Raw genomic sequence first — 19,205 nt, 5'->3', positions numbered from 1 at the left:
CGTGCCCCCACCTGCCTCGCCAAGCCCGGCCCCCTCGGCCCCGACCCCGCCGCCGCCGCGGCCCCACCCGAGCCTGAGCCCCAGGCTCCCCCGCCGGGACCGGCTGCCCAGATGGGGACCCCCAATGAAGCACAGCCTTAACATGTCCAAGTCCAGTCTACCAGCACGGAGGTGGACCGAGGCTGGCCGTGCATCTGCGTGTGCGCTGCACGCTTGCTCTATGCCTGCCTTATTCTGTTTGTTATTGTTGTTGTTGTTGTTGTTTTCCTTTTCAGGGTCCTGCGTCCTTGCCTAGGTTTGTCACTCAAGACCAATGCGCTTATCGTTTGAGCCACAGCGCCATTTTGGCTTTTCTGAGTAGTTCATTGGAGATAAGAGTCTCATGGCCTTTCCTGCCCAGGCTGGCTTCGAACCTTGATCCTCAGATCTCAGCCTCCTGAGTGGCCACCAGCAACCTACTCTAACAGGTTTTTAAAAGACAAAAAAAAAAAAAGAATAGTCTTCCACTTAAAAAAAATCAAATTGAGTAAACAGAGAGAGAGAAATAATGAACTGAGAACAATTACATCTTAATCAAATAGGTTAAAGCTTAGGTTATGTTTTCTTTTGGGAGAAAATAACTTGAGATCTACAGTTGTGTGGTTGAAGAAAAAATTAACAGGCTGAGTTAGAACTCTAGAGCGTTCCTACCTCTTTGAAAACCACTGTGTATGATCTCTCCAAGTACCTTGGCCTTTGCACAACCTGGCTGTGTGGAGATGTGCTCACCTGTGTGTGATGTGTGCCCCTCGCAGTCTCCTGCAGTTTCTTTCTGTTCTCTGAGACAGCTCCAGTAACTTTCCCTTGGCCCTTTTCCCAGGCCACCCCCTCTATGGGTTCCTCCGGTTTTCTGTCTTACCAGCCCAGCTCCAGGCTACATAAACACCAGAAAAGCCATTTTCTCTAACTGCAGGAATCAGGAAGTGTGAGCTTAGAGTGCTTGTGTGTTTTCAGGTTTTCTCCCCTGAGGCTTTGTCCTGAGAACCAGCCTGTGTCCTCCCACCTTCTCTGACTTTCCAAGTGACTCATTACACATCCAGCGTTCCTTGTCTGATAAGGACTCCTGTTGGGCTGAGGACCTCTCACCAGTTTGGTTTTAATTTAACCCCTTCAGTAAAGGCCTGTATTGTAGCCTCTAACTCCCAACTCTGCAGTCAGCTCCCTCTAGCCACTGCTCAGTCTCCAGTCTCTACCCCTCCCAGCATCCTGGTGGTGAGCAGGAAGATGGGCTTCATCTATACCCATGAGTCTAGAGTGGCATGAGTACAAAGGAAAGACAATGAGCTTAGGATGATTGGAGAGGCATAGCCAGCAAAGATCACAATAGACAATGAATTTCAGCAGATAAACTCCCGTGCGAGAATGGGCAAAGAACTCGAGTGTGTGCATCATCAGAAAAGAGAATCTTCAAATGGCTGACAAACATGAAAAGAGCTTCCATCCTCAGGAAATGAAACCTGCTGAAGACATCGGCAAATGCCAGGGCTAACCACAAATAAAACAGAGTTTAAATAGCGGCACTACTAAACAAAGGGGAATCCGTGGAACAAACAGCTCCTACAGCCTTGCTGTAGGCAGAGCACACACAATATCAACTAGTGATCTACTGCTGGATCCCATTAAATGGTCACGCATACCAACATAAATTCGTGCATGTGTGGACTGAACTTTGAAAGGTAATTAGTGACACATCATCTAAAACAATCCAAATTCTCACCATAATGGGATGGTTAATGAACTGTGTGTTATTCATCTGATGGAATCCTAGAGAGCTCGGGAAATGCACCAGCTACAGATAAAGTAAAAATAAGGATGAATCTATAAATCTGACGTTGAGTGGGAGCAACTAGATGGGAAATAATATATACCATGCGATTCTATCCATGGAGTAGTAGAGTTTCAGAAAAGAGGACAGGATTATATTCAGGGCAAGATAGGGTATAGTACCTAGGAAAAGGTGAATTAATGGGTTCAAAGTCTTGCTAAATTCAGTGTTGTTTCTGTTTTGTTTCACCCCACGAGGGCTTGGACTCTGTTCCTTGGCTTTTTTGCTCAACCCTGATGCTCTACCACTTAATTCACTGCTGCACTTCCAGGTTTTTGCTGGCAAATTGTAGATAAGAATCTCACAGACTTTCCTGGCAGGGCTGGCTTCAAACTGATCTTCTAATCTAAGCCTTTTGAATAACTAGGACTACATCTCATTTCTCAGAATAACTAGGATTAATCTCAGCCTTTTGAATAACTAGGATTACAGTATAAGCCACAAACACCAGACCAGATAGTTCAGTATCTTTATTATAATGCCCTTTGCATTTTTATTCATTGTGCTGTACCTATCTCAATTATTCACATTAGACATGTTATGCTTCAGTAAAAGATGTGCTAAAGAAATAATGCCATAGGCCAGGCACTGGTGGCTCACGCCTGTAATCCTAGCTACTCAGGAGGCTGAGATCTGAGAATCACGGTTCAAAGCCAGCCCGGGCAGGAAAGACCGTGAGACTCCTATCTCCAATAAACCACTAAAAAACTGGAAGTGGCGCTGTAGCTCAAGAGGTAGAGCGCTCGCCTTGAGCTGAAGAGCTGAGGGACAGCGCCCAGGCCCAGAGTTCAAGCCCCATGACCGACAAAAAAGAAAAGAAAAAAAGAAATAATGCCATGGTTACAACGAAGTCCTGAATTCCCGCAGCCCAGTCAGGTGCCACAGCCTCTGTTTATAGGTGGGTACTTCTAAGAGGACTCAAATACTCTTCTGGAGCTGGTTAGGAATTGCAAGTGTTTAGGTGGAGAGCTGCTAGCCAAAGAAAAAAAATGGCAAAATTTTGCAGTTATCGGGCTGTGCTTGGATTCCTTTCAACATGAATGATCCCAAGGAGGGCAGCCTGGATGTCAGCCCCGGTTCATATCAGAAGGCATCCGTCCCTGGTGTGCAGCCCTGGGAGACTCCAGGCAGATGGGAAAAGCAGCCATGAATAGCTTTGTCAGGTTATCCTGCAGAAAATAGGTGAAGAGGCCTTGTGGAGGGTGCATACTGGGCAGATGCAGAACCCCATGATTGCTGTCAGGCCTGGCCTGGGAGGCAGGGTGGGCAGCAGGCCTGTAAACTGACCAGAAAGTCAGATGCACACATGTTAGCTGTCTGGTGGAGGCGGAGGGGCAGCACTTCTGACTGTACTGGCAGTAAAGCATCTAACCTGGCTAAATCAGTTACGTGCCAGGGAAAGTCTGCCGTGCCTGAACCCCACTCCTGGAGAGGCAGAGACGAGTTAAGAGGGAATATACCTGTGCTCAGAAATTACCAAAATTATTTTCTAAAAATTAGTTAAATTATGGTGACTTTTGTGAGCATTTTGACAACAGATTTTTAAAAATTACATCCACTTAGACTTCATCCATGTCAATATTTTTATCTGAGGCATGGGAACACCTTACTACATGCTTGTGAAAGGAAGGGAGAAGGAAGGAGGAAAAAAGTATGCCTGATAACCTGAATTAATTAATTAAAAAACTGCCCCGGGTAGAGCAGACTTAGGACACAATGAGAGAGTAACATGATCATGCTGAGCAATTATTGATTATTGTTGTAAGGGCTTAAATCATAGTTCAAATTCCTCCTCTCTGTGTGACATGCTTTCTGAGCTGTGATGTGAATCAACTCGAAGTTAAACACAGTGTCTGGCCTCTGTCATGCATGTGGTAAATATTACCCATAGGGCTTGGTCCACATTGTCCCATAATCTTTAACATGCCTTGTGTGAAGGAGACATCACTATGGGTAATTCCGGAAGTATTCACAACACCATACTTGTAAAGAAATTTACTCTCAATTATGTACTAGTGGGCCAACCTGTAATTCAACTCATAATATCTTGCTTCGCAAATCCTGTGTGATTCCCTTTTAATATTTTATCTGATACTTGACTTTGTATGCACATGACTCAGAAGCCTTTCTCAATAAGGCTAACCTAGGAGAAGAGCTTACAACACCTTTAGCTCAAATGATTTCAAGCGCTTGAGTCAGATCAACAGTTGCATAACCATCATTTGCAATTCTACTGTGCAGCTTGTTGGCAGAGCCTACTTTCAATTTCCCTGTCCAGGAAAACAAGTTGTTTCTGTTTCCATTCAGAAGAACCACAGACAGGGCTGACTGAGCCCTCAAAGGTAGTAGGCCTAGCAGCACACGGCTACGAGCTGAGAGCTGGATTTCTGGGTGTTTCCACCTTACTCAAGATGCACAGAAACACCATTCTGATTATAGAGGGAATAGAAGGAACTGTCTACCTTAGGGATCCACCTGCTTCCTACAAGAACTAAAAAACAAAGGCAGTCCACGGTCATTCTTGCCAATTGTGAGGCATCTGGGGAAAGCATCCAGTTACCCTCACTGGGAAAAAACAAAAAAACGTCTGAAAATGGTATGAGAATAAACATGTCTGCATTTTCACACTATCCCAATGTGCAAGTTAAATGAAAACCTAACTTCCCGATGGCTCCTGCCTTTTGTGGCCTTGGGGAGGGGCCTGATGCTAAGATTCCACAGTCCTCCCACCTTGCCCAGAGTCAAGCAACCTTTCTATTATGTTGCTTCCAAGACGGCACATTGCTGTGAACTGTCATCACCTTGTCCGACAGTGGATCTCTTGAAATTTCTTCTACTAAACTGAAATTCTAACCAACAAAACTTTATCCCTCCTGGTACCTTCCAATCATCATTCTCTGAGTTTAACTATTGGGGTAACTGCAGTCATTCAGCATGGGTTAATATATCCTCTGTTTCACTTAAAATAATGTTCGTCCAGCTCATCAAAGGACTTGATTTCATTCAGTATGTGTGTCCTTGTGTGTATGTGTGTGTGTGTGTGTGTGTGTGTGTGTATGTATGATGTGTGTGCTTATAAAACATGTTCTTACCCACTTCTGAGATGACCCATATGTTGATTTCATATGTAGCCTCCTGTGAATTGTGCTACAATGAGTTTGAATGTTGGAGGGAAGATGTCTGTTTAAGATACTGGTTTTGTTTTCTTTGGGAGTCCTGGAGTAGACCTCTGATAAGCCTGAGTCTGCAGTGAGATACCACAAGTGAAAATTCCACCTGTGGTTTGTTTCATGCACAAAAGTATTTGAAAGTTTGACATTCCCCTCTAGCTATGTTTACAAGTGTATGAGAAACACAGACAATCTCATGTTTAGACTTCCGTCACTCCCCCCAAATGTCTTATACAAACACTATGCTTTCCTTCTTTTTTTCATAACTAAGTAGTATTCCATGGAGTGTTATACCCAGCCCAAGAGAAAAACAAATCTGAAACATTTCCAGTTCCTTGCCATTCAGCTAAGGGGTGCTCAAGCTACGGCAACAACACACGGGCTGCAGCTGGATGCCGGTGGTCACACCTGTCATCCCAGCTACTCAGGAGGCTGAGATCTGAAGATCACAGCTGAGAGCCAGCCCAGGCAGGGAAGTCCCGTGAGACTCCTGTCCAATAAACCACCGGACAACCAGAAGTGGCGCTGTGGTTCAAGTGGTAGAGTGCTTGCCTTGAGCTGAAGAGCTCAGGGACAGCGCCCAGACCCAGAGTTCAAGCCCCATGACCGAAAAGAAAAAAAAAAAATACATAGGCCATGTTTCTGGGACATGGGAGGCCGGTGCCCACATTCCCAGCTGCTCATGTTCCAGGTGAGTGGGAGGGATTAGAAGATCATGGTAGCTCAAAGCCAATCTGGGGCACGACTCAACTGGTAAAGCACCAGCCATGAGCAAGCACGCTGATCCTTATATTCAAGCCACAGTAACACACACACACACACACACACACACACACACACACACACACAGTGTTATGAAGAAGTGACTGTCTCTCTCTGAGTACAGGGGCAGGCTGGAGAGCTCCTGGGCACTGTCCTCTGTAGAAGGCTTTGCAGGGGTGCCAGGGAGCCTGCTGGCCCCGTCCTGTCCTGGCTCTGTGTCTACTTTCATTTTCACTCATGAGAAAATAGAAACTCACTCAGCTGAGAGTGACTGGCAGGGGTGTGTCCCTCCTCCCTCACCGGGTCCTGACCCTGAGTCCATGAGGGCGTGCTGGGAGGCGGGCTCCCTTCCACCCTTATATAAGAGGCCAGGGTCGTCCTGGGCAGGATGGATGCGAGGCATCATGGGGATGCTCCTGCCCACCAGTCTGGCGGAGAGGCTCCTGAGCCTGTGCAGGCAGCCGCTGGGCTCCCTCTGGGACAGCCTGACTGCTCTGCTCTGCCGGCTGCAGACAGCCTTCCTGGGGCTGGGTGCTGAGGAGAGACAGCAGGGAGTGGGGCACAACCCCTGGGGGGAGCCCCAGACAGAGGAGGAAGGGGAAGAGGGGGAGGAGGGTGAAGAAGGGACTCCGTCTTTGATCCCCACCAGCGTCAACTACCACTTCACTCGCCAATGCAACTATAAGTGCGGATTCTGTTTCCACACTGCTAAGACATCCTTTGTGCTGCCCCTGGAGGAGGCCAAGCGAGGGCTGTGGCTGCTGAAGGAAGCAGGTGAGTCCTGGGTGAAATTGGGGCACTGCACCCTGCAGAGGAGGGCTGACAGAAAGAGGCCAGCCCCTGGCCACCCCAGGCAGCACTGCCCGGCGGGAAGCCGTGCAGCAGTGAGCAAGGTGGGCAGCGATGAGGTGCAGCTATTCCTAAAGCCTGGCAGGTAGTGAGTGGACACCCGGGCACAACCCCAGCCTGTGATCCTCAGAGAAACAGCCTGGGACAGTCAGACACACTCGGAATCCTGCAGAAAAGAGGAAAGTTGACAAGAAAAATGCTTCAACCGAAGAGCAGTAGCAACAATTGAGCTTTGAGTCAAGTTTGAGCTGCATGTGTGTGTATGTGTGTGTGTGTGTGTGTGTGTGTGTATGTGTGTGTGTGTTGTTCCTAGGAAACTTCTAAAAAAGAAATCATGATATTAACAGAGATGGCAGGGACCTTGCTCTCCAGACTCGCTTGGCTAGACGCCATCATGCTGGTCACTCGAGGATAGTTCAGAAAAAACTACTTCAAATGCAGCATCTTCACTTCATCCTGTCCTTCCTTCCATCTTGCTGCTTGTCTTTCTTAGATCATCTCCGCAGCCAGCAGCCTTTCCTCTCCAGGCTGAACTTATTTGTGGAGGAGAGCAGTCATGCCCAAATCCTGCTTTCCACGCATCGTTTGATGATTTCATACATGGGGAGCCCAGGTGCACAGCTATTACCCTGTGCCTTTGCATACACCTATTTGTGCTTCCTGGTTCTGGGCATTCTATGAATGAAATCATGCAGTCTGTGTTTTATCAGCTCTGACTTCCTTTGCCCAGCTCTGTATTTAGTCCCCTACCCACAGCTGGGCACCCAAGTAAGAAAGTGCGCCTGGTCATCTGTACTGTCTCCTTACTGAGCGGAAGCGCGTTATCCTATGGAAATGTAGCCCTTCAATCTAACTTCCATCTGACCTAACGCTCACGTGTCCGACAGAACGGAGTTTAGGAGCTGTGCAGCTGAGGCGCGCTCCCGCTCATCTTCCGAAGTGTTCAGCGGCTCATGAGGGGTGTTGGCCTGCTTGGGAAATCTGGATTGCCCATGATGCCTTCACCTCCTAAGCCAAATCTGTTCATCTGGGCAACTACCTCTCAGCATTCAAGTGCCTCCATTTTAACATAGTTTAAAAAAGTAAAAAGGAACAAGAACAAGCTCTTCAGGAATTTTTTTCTTTTCCTGGTTCTAACCAGGAATTAAAGATGTGGTTATTCCAGTAGAGCTAGATTGATGATAGGAACAAGAACCAGGAAAGAGAAGATAGTAGACATCTTTGTTCCAGTTTTGGTGGGGTTTATTTTTGTTTTTCCTTAATTGAAAAAATATACTCTTGCCATTAGAGTACAAATGGATGAGAGCCAAGCATGGTGTCATAACCTGTAATCCCAGCACTCAGAGGCCAAAGCAGGAGGATTGAGAGGTAGCCACAGCTACATAGTGAGACTTTGGGTCAAAACAAAACAAAGGATGGGACAGGGGCTCAGGACAGCCCTGTGTGTCCCATCCAAACTGAGCGAAAATATCAAAACAAAACTAATGAAAATATTGACTTATGAGATGTGTGTGTCCTCTCCCAGGCATGGAGAAGATCAACTTTTCTGGAGGAGAACCCTTTATACACGACAGGGGAGATTACCTGGGCCAGCTCGTGAAGTTCTGCAAGAGGGAGCTGGGCCTGCCCAGTGTGAGCATCGTGAGCAATGGCAGCCTGATCCGGGAGAGGTGGTTCAAGGACTACGGTCAGTCCATTGCCTGACACCTCAGGCGCTGCTATTAATACCATTGGGTCCTGCATTTCCTTCCATCCCGGGCCTTCAGCCAGGCCTTCGGTGGAATAGGAAGGAAAGAAAAACAAATCTTGCTTACCCTAATCTTCTCCCAAGTCGTGTGTGGTGTGTAGGGCTGTTTTAATGCTGCAGGACTCTAAATAAACATGTATGCCCAACAGATAGTGCAGACTGTGGAGAAGATGAGTTCCTTGGGCTGTCTGACTCAGCAAGGGTTGAAATCTATGGCATTAATTAGCACATTTCCTGGCTGCATCATAGAATAAATAATACTGGAAGGACTACAAGAGACCCATGACCAGCTATATCAGAAGCTCACCGTGTTTAGATTGACTGGTGTGGAGTGCCCAGGAGCCCCTCCGTGCAGCCAGGATTAAGACCCGCAGAATGCTGAGGTCCCATAGTTAACTTGGCATGTGATATCTCTAGGGCCATGCTTGGCATTAGGAAGCTTCTAAAAATTGTGCTCAGTCTTACGATTGTCATTTCAGAAAACGTTTGAGGCCTCCTCTTACAGAACTCTTCTCCTTTCCATGCCTTGTGAATCATTGGAGCTTTGAGTTCTTGGAAGGCAGAGCTGATCCTTCCCTTCCGATGTGTTGGGGATGTTGACCAGAAGTGTGATGTCCCTTCCAGCATGGGGACATGTGTGTGCTTGGAGCAGTCTGTCAGATAAAGGTTAAGCAGAAAGAGAGGATTCCCAGCTCAGAGACAAGACCACAGGGAGATACGTGATGGAATGGGAGTGGGAGGTCAAAGAGCTTTGGGAACCAGACTCGGTGAGAGAGAAAAGCACTTTGGAAAGCCGAGGGGGTAGAGATCAGCGAATGAGGGTCTGGGGTGTGAACCCCAGCAGCACCCTCCCCTCCAGGCTTGGCGGGCCTGTCTCCTGGGTATGCAGCAAGGGGATCAGAAGATTGCTTCACACTGCTCAAATGTGTGTATGGCAGATAAACATGCAGAAAGTGCCAGGGTGGTAGGAACCGAGCAGGAATACAGGAGGCCCTGTTTGTGGCAGTGACCAAGTTCACAACCAATTATAACCTTTCATTAATGGGGGCAAGGGGAGGAGTTTATATGGATCTGGGTCTGGTGCTCAGACCACTGAAGTCTGCAATCTATATTAAATCTTTGTGTCTGGTTTGAACTTTGGTTGGGGAGTATGGAGGGCTAGTGAGCGACTACATGTTCAGTGACTTGCTTCATCCCGATATGATATTCCATTACCAATCTACTTGAGAGCAATGTTTAGGACAATTTGAGTTGTTCCCAGTAATAGATCATTGTTTTACTCTGGCTCTGGTTTGTGCTTGGTGCTTGTTATACCTGTTATACCTCTGTTATACAGAGGTAACACAAAGTGAACCCTAAAATCAGACTAGAATCAGTTCATGTAAATTAGCATATAGTGGCTTACAACTTCTGTCATTTGAAAGTAATTTCAAGAAAAAGGAGTCAGCTTTGGGAAGTCCTCGTATCCAAGAAGCCAGCCACACTTGGCCAGCTTGTAAAGAACAGCAGCCCCAGACAGCACTGTCCCGCACGCATGCATGTGGAGTATGGAGTTGAAAAGCTGACCCCAGAGTGGTCCCTGGGGTCACAGGAAAGACAGAAGTGAGGTCACAGAACCGAAATAACCCTCCTCTGCTGGGGTAACACCCGGCTATCAGAGCCCTTAATGTGTTGCCTTGCAAGGAGGGGCCTGTTTTTAACTGGCTTTCATTTATCTCAGTTTTCTCAGCTTCTGGTACACTTGTGCCTGGCATGGCATAGCGTCTCTGTAAACATTTAGACAGATAAAGCTTGCACAAGACCTGGGAAGAAGCTCATGAGTTTGGGGATATACTACATCTGTCTTGCACAAAGTAGTGCGGTCTGTATGATGGGAAAGGAGAAGCAAATCTACAATTGCTTACAGATAAGTCAAGAAACTTCAATAATATACTTGTTTTATATATTACACAATTTCTATATAAGTTTTAAAAACCCTAATTTAAATATATAAAGTCCTCATTCACATACATGTAGTTTTAGAATGGTCACGTTAGCTCCATAATTACATGATTTCACATTTTTAAGAGCTGTTTATTTGTATGCATTAACTGCACGAGAGGGTTATTATGACACAGCTGAGCATGCATGCAATCTCCCCCATCAACATATCTTCTTCTATTACTCTCTCTTACCCTTTTCATTCCCTATTCTTAAAATAATTTCATCGGGTTTTATTTTAATTTATTTTATGGAACTACAACTAATATCTCAGCAACTTTCTCAGATATGAGGAAAGCTGTTACTTAAAAATTACAGCACAGAGGGGCTGGGAAGGTGGCACAGTGGTAGAGCGCTTGCCTTGCATGCATGAGGCCCTGGGTTCGATTCCTCAGCACCACATAAGCAAAAAGAAAAAAGCCAGAAGTGGTGCTGTGGCTCAAGTGGTAGAGCGCTAGCCTTGAGTTGAAGAGCTGAGGGACAGTGCCCAGGCCCAGAGTTCAGGCCCCATGACCAGACCCCTCCTCCCAAAAAAATTACAGCACAGAGGCAAACAAGTTATGTTTTTTATCATAATGAAACTTAAGTGAACTAACGAGCTCTGTGCTTTGATGACTGTTTTCTTGCAGGTGAATATTTGGACATTCTCGCCATCTCCTGTGACAGCTTCGATGAGCAAGTGAATGTCCTCATTGGCCGTGGTCAAGGAAAGAAGAACCATGTGGAAAATCTTCAAAAGTTGAGGATGTGGTGCAGAGACTACCGAGTAGCTTTCAAGATCAATTCTGTCATTAATCGATTCAACGTGGAAGAGGACATGAACAAACAGATAAGAGCCCTGAACCCTGTCCGCTGGAAGGTAAGTGTACAGTATTGCCTATGTCTGTTTTTATCCAGAAAACTCTGAGAGATTCAACAATCCAGAAAGCATTCAGAGACTGTCCCCATATGGAAAACTCTGAGACACTCACCAGTGCAGAAAACACCAAGAGTTTCACTAATACAGAAAACATTAAGAAACTCACCAATCTAGAAAACATTGAGAGACCGCTCCAGCAAACACTAAGAGTGTCAACAGGGATTGGAGACATGCGTCAGCCGGTAGGTAGAGCATCAGCTAGTGAGTGAAAGCATCAGATACTGTGCCCAGGCTCAGACCAAAAACTTAATAAAATGAGAGACTCAACAATCCAGAAAACATTGAGATGCTCGTCAGTGAAACTGAAAACAATCCTGACTCTGAGACCTTTTGTGGCAAGTAAGTCCTTGTTCTTGGTCATCCTTCCTGCCCTGTTAAACTTTCAGTTGTACTTTTCTTGGTTGATGAAAGCTGAAGAAAGATGGATGACAGGAAGAGGAGGGACTTACAAAAATGAGGAGTTGGACGCCACAAGCCAGAGGACAACTTCTAAGCCCTGAGAGTCTAATTCAGAGCCACCTCTCCTTGCCTCTTCCCTTTTGTCCCCCATCTCTGCTCTTTGGCTGATGCTGATTTCCCCTGAGTGTCCTTTACGTGTATTCTTCTGCGTGGCCTTTTTAAAATATATAGATTCATATATTTTCTTCCTTTTTTTTTACAGTGCTCTAAAATATTACTTTATTTTCACATTCTCGTGCTGTCAAGGTGACTTTTCAGTGTCATGATTAATCAGGTGCCAACCATGACACACTTATTTGCTTCACACAGATATGAAAGTATGTACAGTGTTGAGAGAAAAAGGAACTGGTAGGGAGATAGGGGTGAAAAGTGACATGTGAACCCTGACATGGGTCCGTCATTGTACTTTCTTGTTCCCATAATGCCTTGAACACTGGCTCAAATGTTTCTTCCTCCCATAATGCCCTGGGTGTCTGCTCAACCAATGAAATGAAAAGAGCCAGGGCAGCACATACTCAGGCCTCAAGGGATCAGTGCAAAGCCCAGGGGAGGGATACAAGAGGCACCCCATACTGCAAAGCTGCCCTCTGAGAAGACTCCCTTGGCCTTCTCTTTGGGGCCTCTCAACAGATGGATGGAGAGCTATTTTCTTTCATGGCTTTCTTCTCACTTTCAATATTTGCTCCCTTCTTTGGCTTGCTCTTGCGTCCCAGCCATTTCCCTCACTTTCTGAATTACTCTAAATTCACCATTTCAGGATTCTGGCCCTTGGTGGGAGGGCATTGGCTCTTGCCAGTGTAGGAACCTTGTTCTCCAAGATCATCATGGAATGGAGGCCCTGGGTCAGGTACCATGCTCAGACTGATCACTCATGAGGCTCGAAGCCTGCTTTCCTGAGCAGCTTCCCCTCTGAGAGGCCCAGGACCTGGCTACCACCGGCAGCCATGAGCTGGTGAGCCAGCATTGATCCCAGCTGGGGGTAACCTCTCAAATGGGTTTGCTCCTCCCTACAATGGTAGAACACTCTTGACCCAGCAGCTCTTCCTAATCTTTCAGGTCTTCCAGTGCCTCTTAATTGAGGGTGAAAATTCTGGAGAAGATGCTCTGAGAGAAGCAGAAAGATTTGTCATCAGTGATGAAGAGTTTGAAGAATTCTTAGAGCGCCACAAAGAAGTGTCCTGTTTGGTGCCTGAATCTAACCAGAAGGTTGTATGCAAAAAGGTTTTGCTTGCCATCGCACAGTTAGATAGATTCCAATGGGGAGAGATCCCTCCCCCAAGAGCATTGTGTTGTTAGTTTAGAGGACCCAGAATCGGGAGGGAGGAGAGGGGTTGAGATACATGATGGCTGCCTACCAGCTGCATGCAGTGTTGCATAAGCTTTACTTTCCCTCTCCATGAACAGGTAGATGACGTGATTCCATGGAATCACACATACAATCTTGACATGGTGATTCACAGATACAGAATGTGCCAGATAGGTGATTCAGTGCCCAGACACTAGGAGGAACTAATGAATGCTGTTCTATTTATATCAGCATTGTCATAGAGTTACTTCTATGAATAACTTAAGAGGTTTGATCGACTAGAGGAAATGCTTTGCCAGTTGTCTCCCATAGGTACTGTGGGATACATCCAGTGAGCGCAAATTCCATCCACAGATTGGGAAGAGCGTGTACATCACGAGAGAGTAGTCAGGTCCTGGTGTTCGCTGGCCTGGCTTGAATTGGAGCAAACCATAATGCTGCCAATCTGCTGGCCAGCTCACTTCACACCTCCGTGTGAGCTCTCGGGCCCTGGAGGATAGGCATATGGGGACTCTGTGGTAAGAGGTGGTTGTTGATTCACAGCAGGCCCCGACCTGACCTGTACAAAAGTCAGTCAGCCGAGGACTGAGGGAGAAGCCCCAGCTTGCTTCCTGATTCAGAACATTGGAGGTGGAGGGTGGGGTTAGATCAAGCCGAGGATAATATTCATGATTGATGAAAATAGCCTGGATTCCATTGTCAGGCTGTGTTTACTCGAGTTATGGTGGAGCTCAGCCAACGTTATTCTCTTACTCGTTCTTTTGTGATCGCTTTGGGGGGTACAGTGTGGAGCTGCTTAGCTGTGGTCTATAAATCACAAAACACTTTTTTAAAACTACTTAACCATTTCCAGAAAAAAGCTGGCCAATCTCTACTCATAAGAGCATGCAGACAAGGTAGCACCTTTATCTGACCTTGCCTGCTAGCTTGCATGACACACTGGTCTCAGGTCCTCTTAAAGTAATATTGGCATCTTCGGGTAAAGCTACTCTTCAGCCCCTATGGGGACAGAGTTAAAGAGAGTCTTGCACTGTGCCTTGTGAATCGGGAACGTCATTGTATGGGGCCACCTCACAGAGAGTGCTGAGTGCAAGACCACTGGAGGGGAGAGGGCAGCCAGGCTCAGAGAAGTCCTTGGGGTGACTACCTGATGCTTGTAGCCTGAAGCAGAGTATCTCGGCTAGTCAGAATCGGAAGAGACTGGAATTGGTCCTCCCCTCTTAGAACCACAACACTCAAATGAGATTTAAGGAAATTGAGGCAGGATAAATCAGGGAACGTGAGGCCAGCAATTCAGAAATGAGCTCTGTGTCTTCCTTTCTTTAACCCTTGTGCTCCTTCTTAAGCTGTGGAATTAGTACAAGGAGAAAAAAGAGAAAGAGCACCTTTATCTGACCTTGCCAGCTAGCCCAAATCAGTGTGCTTTGAAAACTGAGCATCATTAAGAGAGGGAAAAAAAAGGATAGGTATCCTGGAAAAACAAATACTTAGGAGTATGATTCCTCCTGGCACAAAGTACTTACCTCAAGGAGAAACAGCTGTCTTTAAAATGTAAGGCAGAATGCATATTTTGTTCTTTGAATGGATGCCAAAACTTAGTGATCTTAGTCTAATGAGCAGGTCAGTCTTAGAGATCCTGAGCCCAAGCGAAGAAACTGCAGTGCCAAGGGTGATTAAGTGTGCCCCATATGCCTTTATTGCACACACACACACACACACACACACACACAAGGTCAAAGACCCCAGTGTGTCTCCCTTTTAGTGTGCCTCTGCCTTTCTGCTTGCCTGCTTCCTCAATAAAAGCTTTGCCAAGTTTTCTTGCCATTGTGACGTGTCCAGAAATTCTTATTCTGTGATCCAAGTCACCTGCGAATAAATGGAAGGAGATTCCACAAACCCTCACCTGGAACCCATTACAGAAAGTTGAACCCAGAATCGTAACACAGACAGACACTGAGTGACACACAGTTGAGCACACACACTGAAAAATACATCTGTGAAATGAAAGCTAACTTTTTACTTGATTCCTCTTTGCAGATGAAAGACTCCTACCTCATTTTGGATGAATATGTGAGTATTTCTCTCGTGAGTAAGAAAGGACTGCTGAAGAACCAATTAAGCAGCTATGCCAGTAGGCTAACATGAACACAGCTGTTTTGTATGGGTTTGTTCTTCTTGAAGGCGAAACCTGGATGTACTTGGTGATTCCTGTTACCGTGAGCTCTAGCTTAGTCCTGTGCCATGCTCTGCACTCAGAGATCTCCCCGGCTTGAACGTGACCCGGGTCTGTGGATTTGTACTCACCCCTCGAAGCCGTGCATCTGCGGCTGTCACGTGGAACCAGCCTTAGCCCAGGGGCTCTGGTCTGACCGGGCAGCAAAGCCAGCTCTCTCTTTGCCTTACCCTGACTAACCCAGAAATGGTCAGCTATAATTCACTGATTACGGCGACAGCTGGAAGGAGAACCATTGTCAGGATTCCCACCCCCGCATGCCTAGGAAAGGAAAAGGGAGCCCACCCTTCTCCTTCCGCCTCCCACCTTTCTCTGTCTCTGTTATTGTTCTGGATGGTCCACCCTTGTCTAGCAGAGGTCAAATAATTCCATTCAAAGGTGAGGTGGCCTTTTGTTTTTGTTTTTTAGAAGTAACCTCCAACAAGAGCTACGGGCTCCATGTCTACGCAGGATTCGGAGGATTTTTTCCTTGTGAGAAGTAGATAAAAATACAGATTATTTTGTTCTTTTCAAGTTTATCAGTGAGGATTATTAATAAAGTTGATAGAGCATAAGGGGAAAAATTGATCCTGGTAACATTCAGTTTATGGGCCCAACGGGGAGTTTGGAAATGCAGGTTGTCATGATTGTCTGGAGATTTGGACCAAGGCTACCCCCAAACGGGCTGCTCCCCACCTCCTTCTGATGAACGTAGTGGGAGCAAAATTTCAGATTGATTCCTCTACCCTCATCAAGTTTTATAGGATAAGCCCTGTGAAAACACACCTACTTCTTTCTTAAATTTTCTAGATGCGCTTTCTGAACTGCAGAAATGGACGCAAGGACCCTTCCAAGTCCATTCTGGATGTTGGCGTGGAAGAAGCAATCAAATTCAGTGGCTTTGATGAAAAGATGTTTCTGAAGCGAGGAGGGAAGTACGTATGGAGCAAGGCAGACTTGAAGTTGGACTGGTGACGCTGAGATGCGACAGGATTCCACGCGCTGGGGGAGAAAAGCCAGGTGCAGCCACCACCGCTGCCGTGACAAACCACTGGTCTTTCTTCATGGCCAGAAGTCTGATTTCCTCCTGAACACCACACCTGATTACCTGTGGACCCAGAGTCACTTGTAGATGCCTGCAGTCTTGTGGACATTGCCTGAAGTCTGTGGACAATGCATAACCACAGCTGGGTATTAGCTGGTTGGCTTTGTAAAAAGCACTTCTGGTTTGATTTTATTTGGGTTTTCTATTTTGTTTTAAAGGAGCAGAATGGAAGAATGATAATCAAAGGAAAGCATACATTATCCGCCTACTTCCAGGACCTATAACCCACTTCACAGATGCATTGTGGGAAATGAGCCCCAGCCATCTCTATGAGACCAGTGTCTGTGTTTGATTTTTCCCTTTGAGTGATTTTACTGCAATTCCTTTGTTTTCATCTTGAAGCTATTATTTTTACAGTATTTTAAAAAAATTTCTCAGAGTCAGTTCCTTTTGAGACCAAATATAGACTGAGATGCCAGCTTTCCCATCTGGACGCATTACCAAGTATCTTTACCAATAATTTCTGTTTGTTGCAGCACTTCTTTTCTGCCTTTATTCCACTGAAATCTTTTATTCAGAAGTGAAGAAAGGGTAAACAGAGAAGCTCGAGAACTACTAAATGTCATTGCTGCCAGGAAGACTTAGCACAGAGAAGAGGGAAAAGTACTTCCTGCCATGCACACGGTGACTGTGGTGTGAGTCCATGCTGGGTCTCTTCCAAGATTCCTGGCAAAACCAAGATCCACTCTACATCTCCTGATGATAAGACAAGGGCGGTGGTGGAAGACTATGCTAGCCCGTTACTCAGGCCACACATGTCTGTCAAGTAAAACCAGGAGTTTAGAATAGCTGACTGTCTTCTTGTGTTGTGCAGTAACAGTGGCTAGCTAAGCACTGGAAGCTAAAGCCACGATATCCAGGATTAAAGGAGAACATGTGCCTGGAATTTGTGCAAATGGAGTCACAGAACCCTATTCTATTTCTCAAGTAATCCTAATCAGTGGAAATAAGATACAGTGTAATATGAAAGGACCCAGTCCCTTTTCTAGCTCCCACAAAGAAAGTAGGAGAATGTTACTTAATCAAACTCTTCTTCTTGTTGGTCTGTTGCATGTAGTTTAGTTATGTAACTAGAAACCATCTAACTGCCTGGAAAATAACGATTTCCTATCATTGTTTTAGAGAAACAAAAGCAATGGAAATGTTTGTTTTGCCCCCAGCAGTCATTTAATTTAGCCGCAATTCCAGTGGGGGTCACTAGAGGGCGCTTGGTGTCTGATATCATTAAGCACCTGTGAGAAACTCCACCCGCCCTGGGGATTGACCCCAGTACTTTGTGTGGGACTTGGTGAATTGAAGAGATTTGCTTTTATGATTTCTTTCTCTTATAAAACGCTTTCCAAGTTCAATCATCGTTATAATTGGCCTATGATTATGGTCCCCTTCAAGACAGGAGAGCTGTGTTTTCTGTGCTTAAAAATAAAAAACAAACGATTTTTCTCTGAGGGTTTTGATATTATGTAGACTATGCAGACTCCGTATAATCAGCTTAAACTTAAAACTTTTAGTAAAAGGGAGTGAGCTTTGATTCCCAGTCAGACGCCAGGGGTACAGTCAGTGCGGGTTTCTCAGCCTGAAGCCAAGCTGGAGTGCCCTTCATTCTAGCTGAGGAAACTACATCTCTCTTTCTCCTGAAGAAAACATATATAAAACAAAACAAAATGCCACTCAGGAAGTAACCCATTCTCAGGACATTTTCTAGCTGTTTTATCTTCTAACCTCTCACTCTTCACACAGCAGCTTGGGATTTGTAAGGCTTTAAAATAGTCACCTATCTTTTTCCTGAATTAGAGAAGTAGGAACTTTTATCTTCAGAGCAAACTTCAAATGTGGATGAGTGTTTTGTTCTGCTTTCTCATTCTTACATATGACTGTGGGTTTTGTGAAACCCTTTGTATTAGGAAAGGGAAAGGGAAATTGACTGCAGTTTCTGAAGTGTGTACAGAAATTGTGTGCCTAAATCTTGCTTAAGTTAAAATAAGATTTAACACATGAAGCCTGAATAGACAGGACAAAAGGAATTATTTACTGCATACCAAGTACTAATCATCTCTGTACTTACTGTTCAATGACATGGCTGTTGCTGTGTTCTTTCAAGTTTGAATGTGAAAAGAGTCATTTGGCTGAAATCTCTGGAGAACGGGCTTATGTTTTGTTTTTATCATTGGAGTTTGGAGTCTAATCATTGCATGGAACCTAATATGACTGCAATCAGATTCCTTTCAAAAATAGCTCATCCTGCACCATACCCTCTCATGGAGAAAAATGTACATAGACAGAGACCAAGCACTCAGGCTTTGAGTAAGTGTATGAAGTTGTTTTTAGGGAATGCACATTTTCATTTAGGACACTCGGGCATAGATCTAATATATTGTAACATTGCATATATTAAAATATTTTTGCACCTTCCTTCTCTCTCAGTGGTTTGATGTTATGAATCTTATCTTTGGCATATATTTGGAATAATTATGTACTGTTACAAACTGACCACTAAAGGCAACTAGGCATTAGAAATCATCAAAGTCATCAATTATTCATGAGCCCACCCTGCAGAAATACTATGTGGAGACAACCACTGAGGAAAATACTCCATGAAAACTGAAGCCAGCAACTTGGAGACCCTGTACCCCCAAATCTGATCATCTTAAAGGACCAACCCCTGCACGGATGTCAAAGGCTCCAAAGCCTTTCCAGCCGCCACAAGGGTGGGGTGCTGCTGTTCTTTTGTGACCTGGGAAGAAATAACAGCGGGGATGAAACTAAACCCCCTTCCCAGCCCCAGTACCCAGTCCCTGCACGGCTCCAGGGAGCTGCCTCTGGCATCGCCATGAG

The 19,205-nt window shown here is 45.6% G+C and overlaps 1 protein-coding gene across 1 annotated transcript; it reads left to right on the top strand.

Annotated features, from left to right (window-relative positions):
* The first annotated feature begins 6,152 nt into the window (after positions 1-6,152).
* Positions 6,153-18,782, top strand: Rsad2 (radical S-adenosyl methionine domain containing 2). The gene is made up of 6 exons (XM_070014695.1): positions 6,153-6,570; positions 8,171-8,332; positions 11,002-11,231; positions 12,807-12,956; positions 15,094-15,126; positions 16,079-18,782. Exons 1-6 carry the CDS (start codon positions 6,189-6,191, stop codon positions 16,241-16,243), a joined length of 1,122 nt encoding a protein of 373 aa, XP_069870796.1. The 5' UTR covers positions 6,153-6,188; the 3' UTR covers positions 16,244-18,782.
* Positions 18,783-19,205: the final 423 nt, after the last annotated feature.

Source organism: Dipodomys merriami, unplaced genomic scaffold (assembly GCF_024711535.1).
Source record: "Dipodomys merriami isolate MVZ:Mamm:240054 unplaced genomic scaffold, mDipMer1.0.p SCAF_99, whole genome shotgun sequence".
Lineage (NCBI taxonomy): Eukaryota > Metazoa > Chordata > Mammalia > Rodentia > Heteromyidae > Dipodomys > Dipodomys merriami.
The sequence above is the reverse complement of the archived record's forward strand: the minus strand, read 5'-3'. Positions and strand labels throughout refer to the sequence as shown.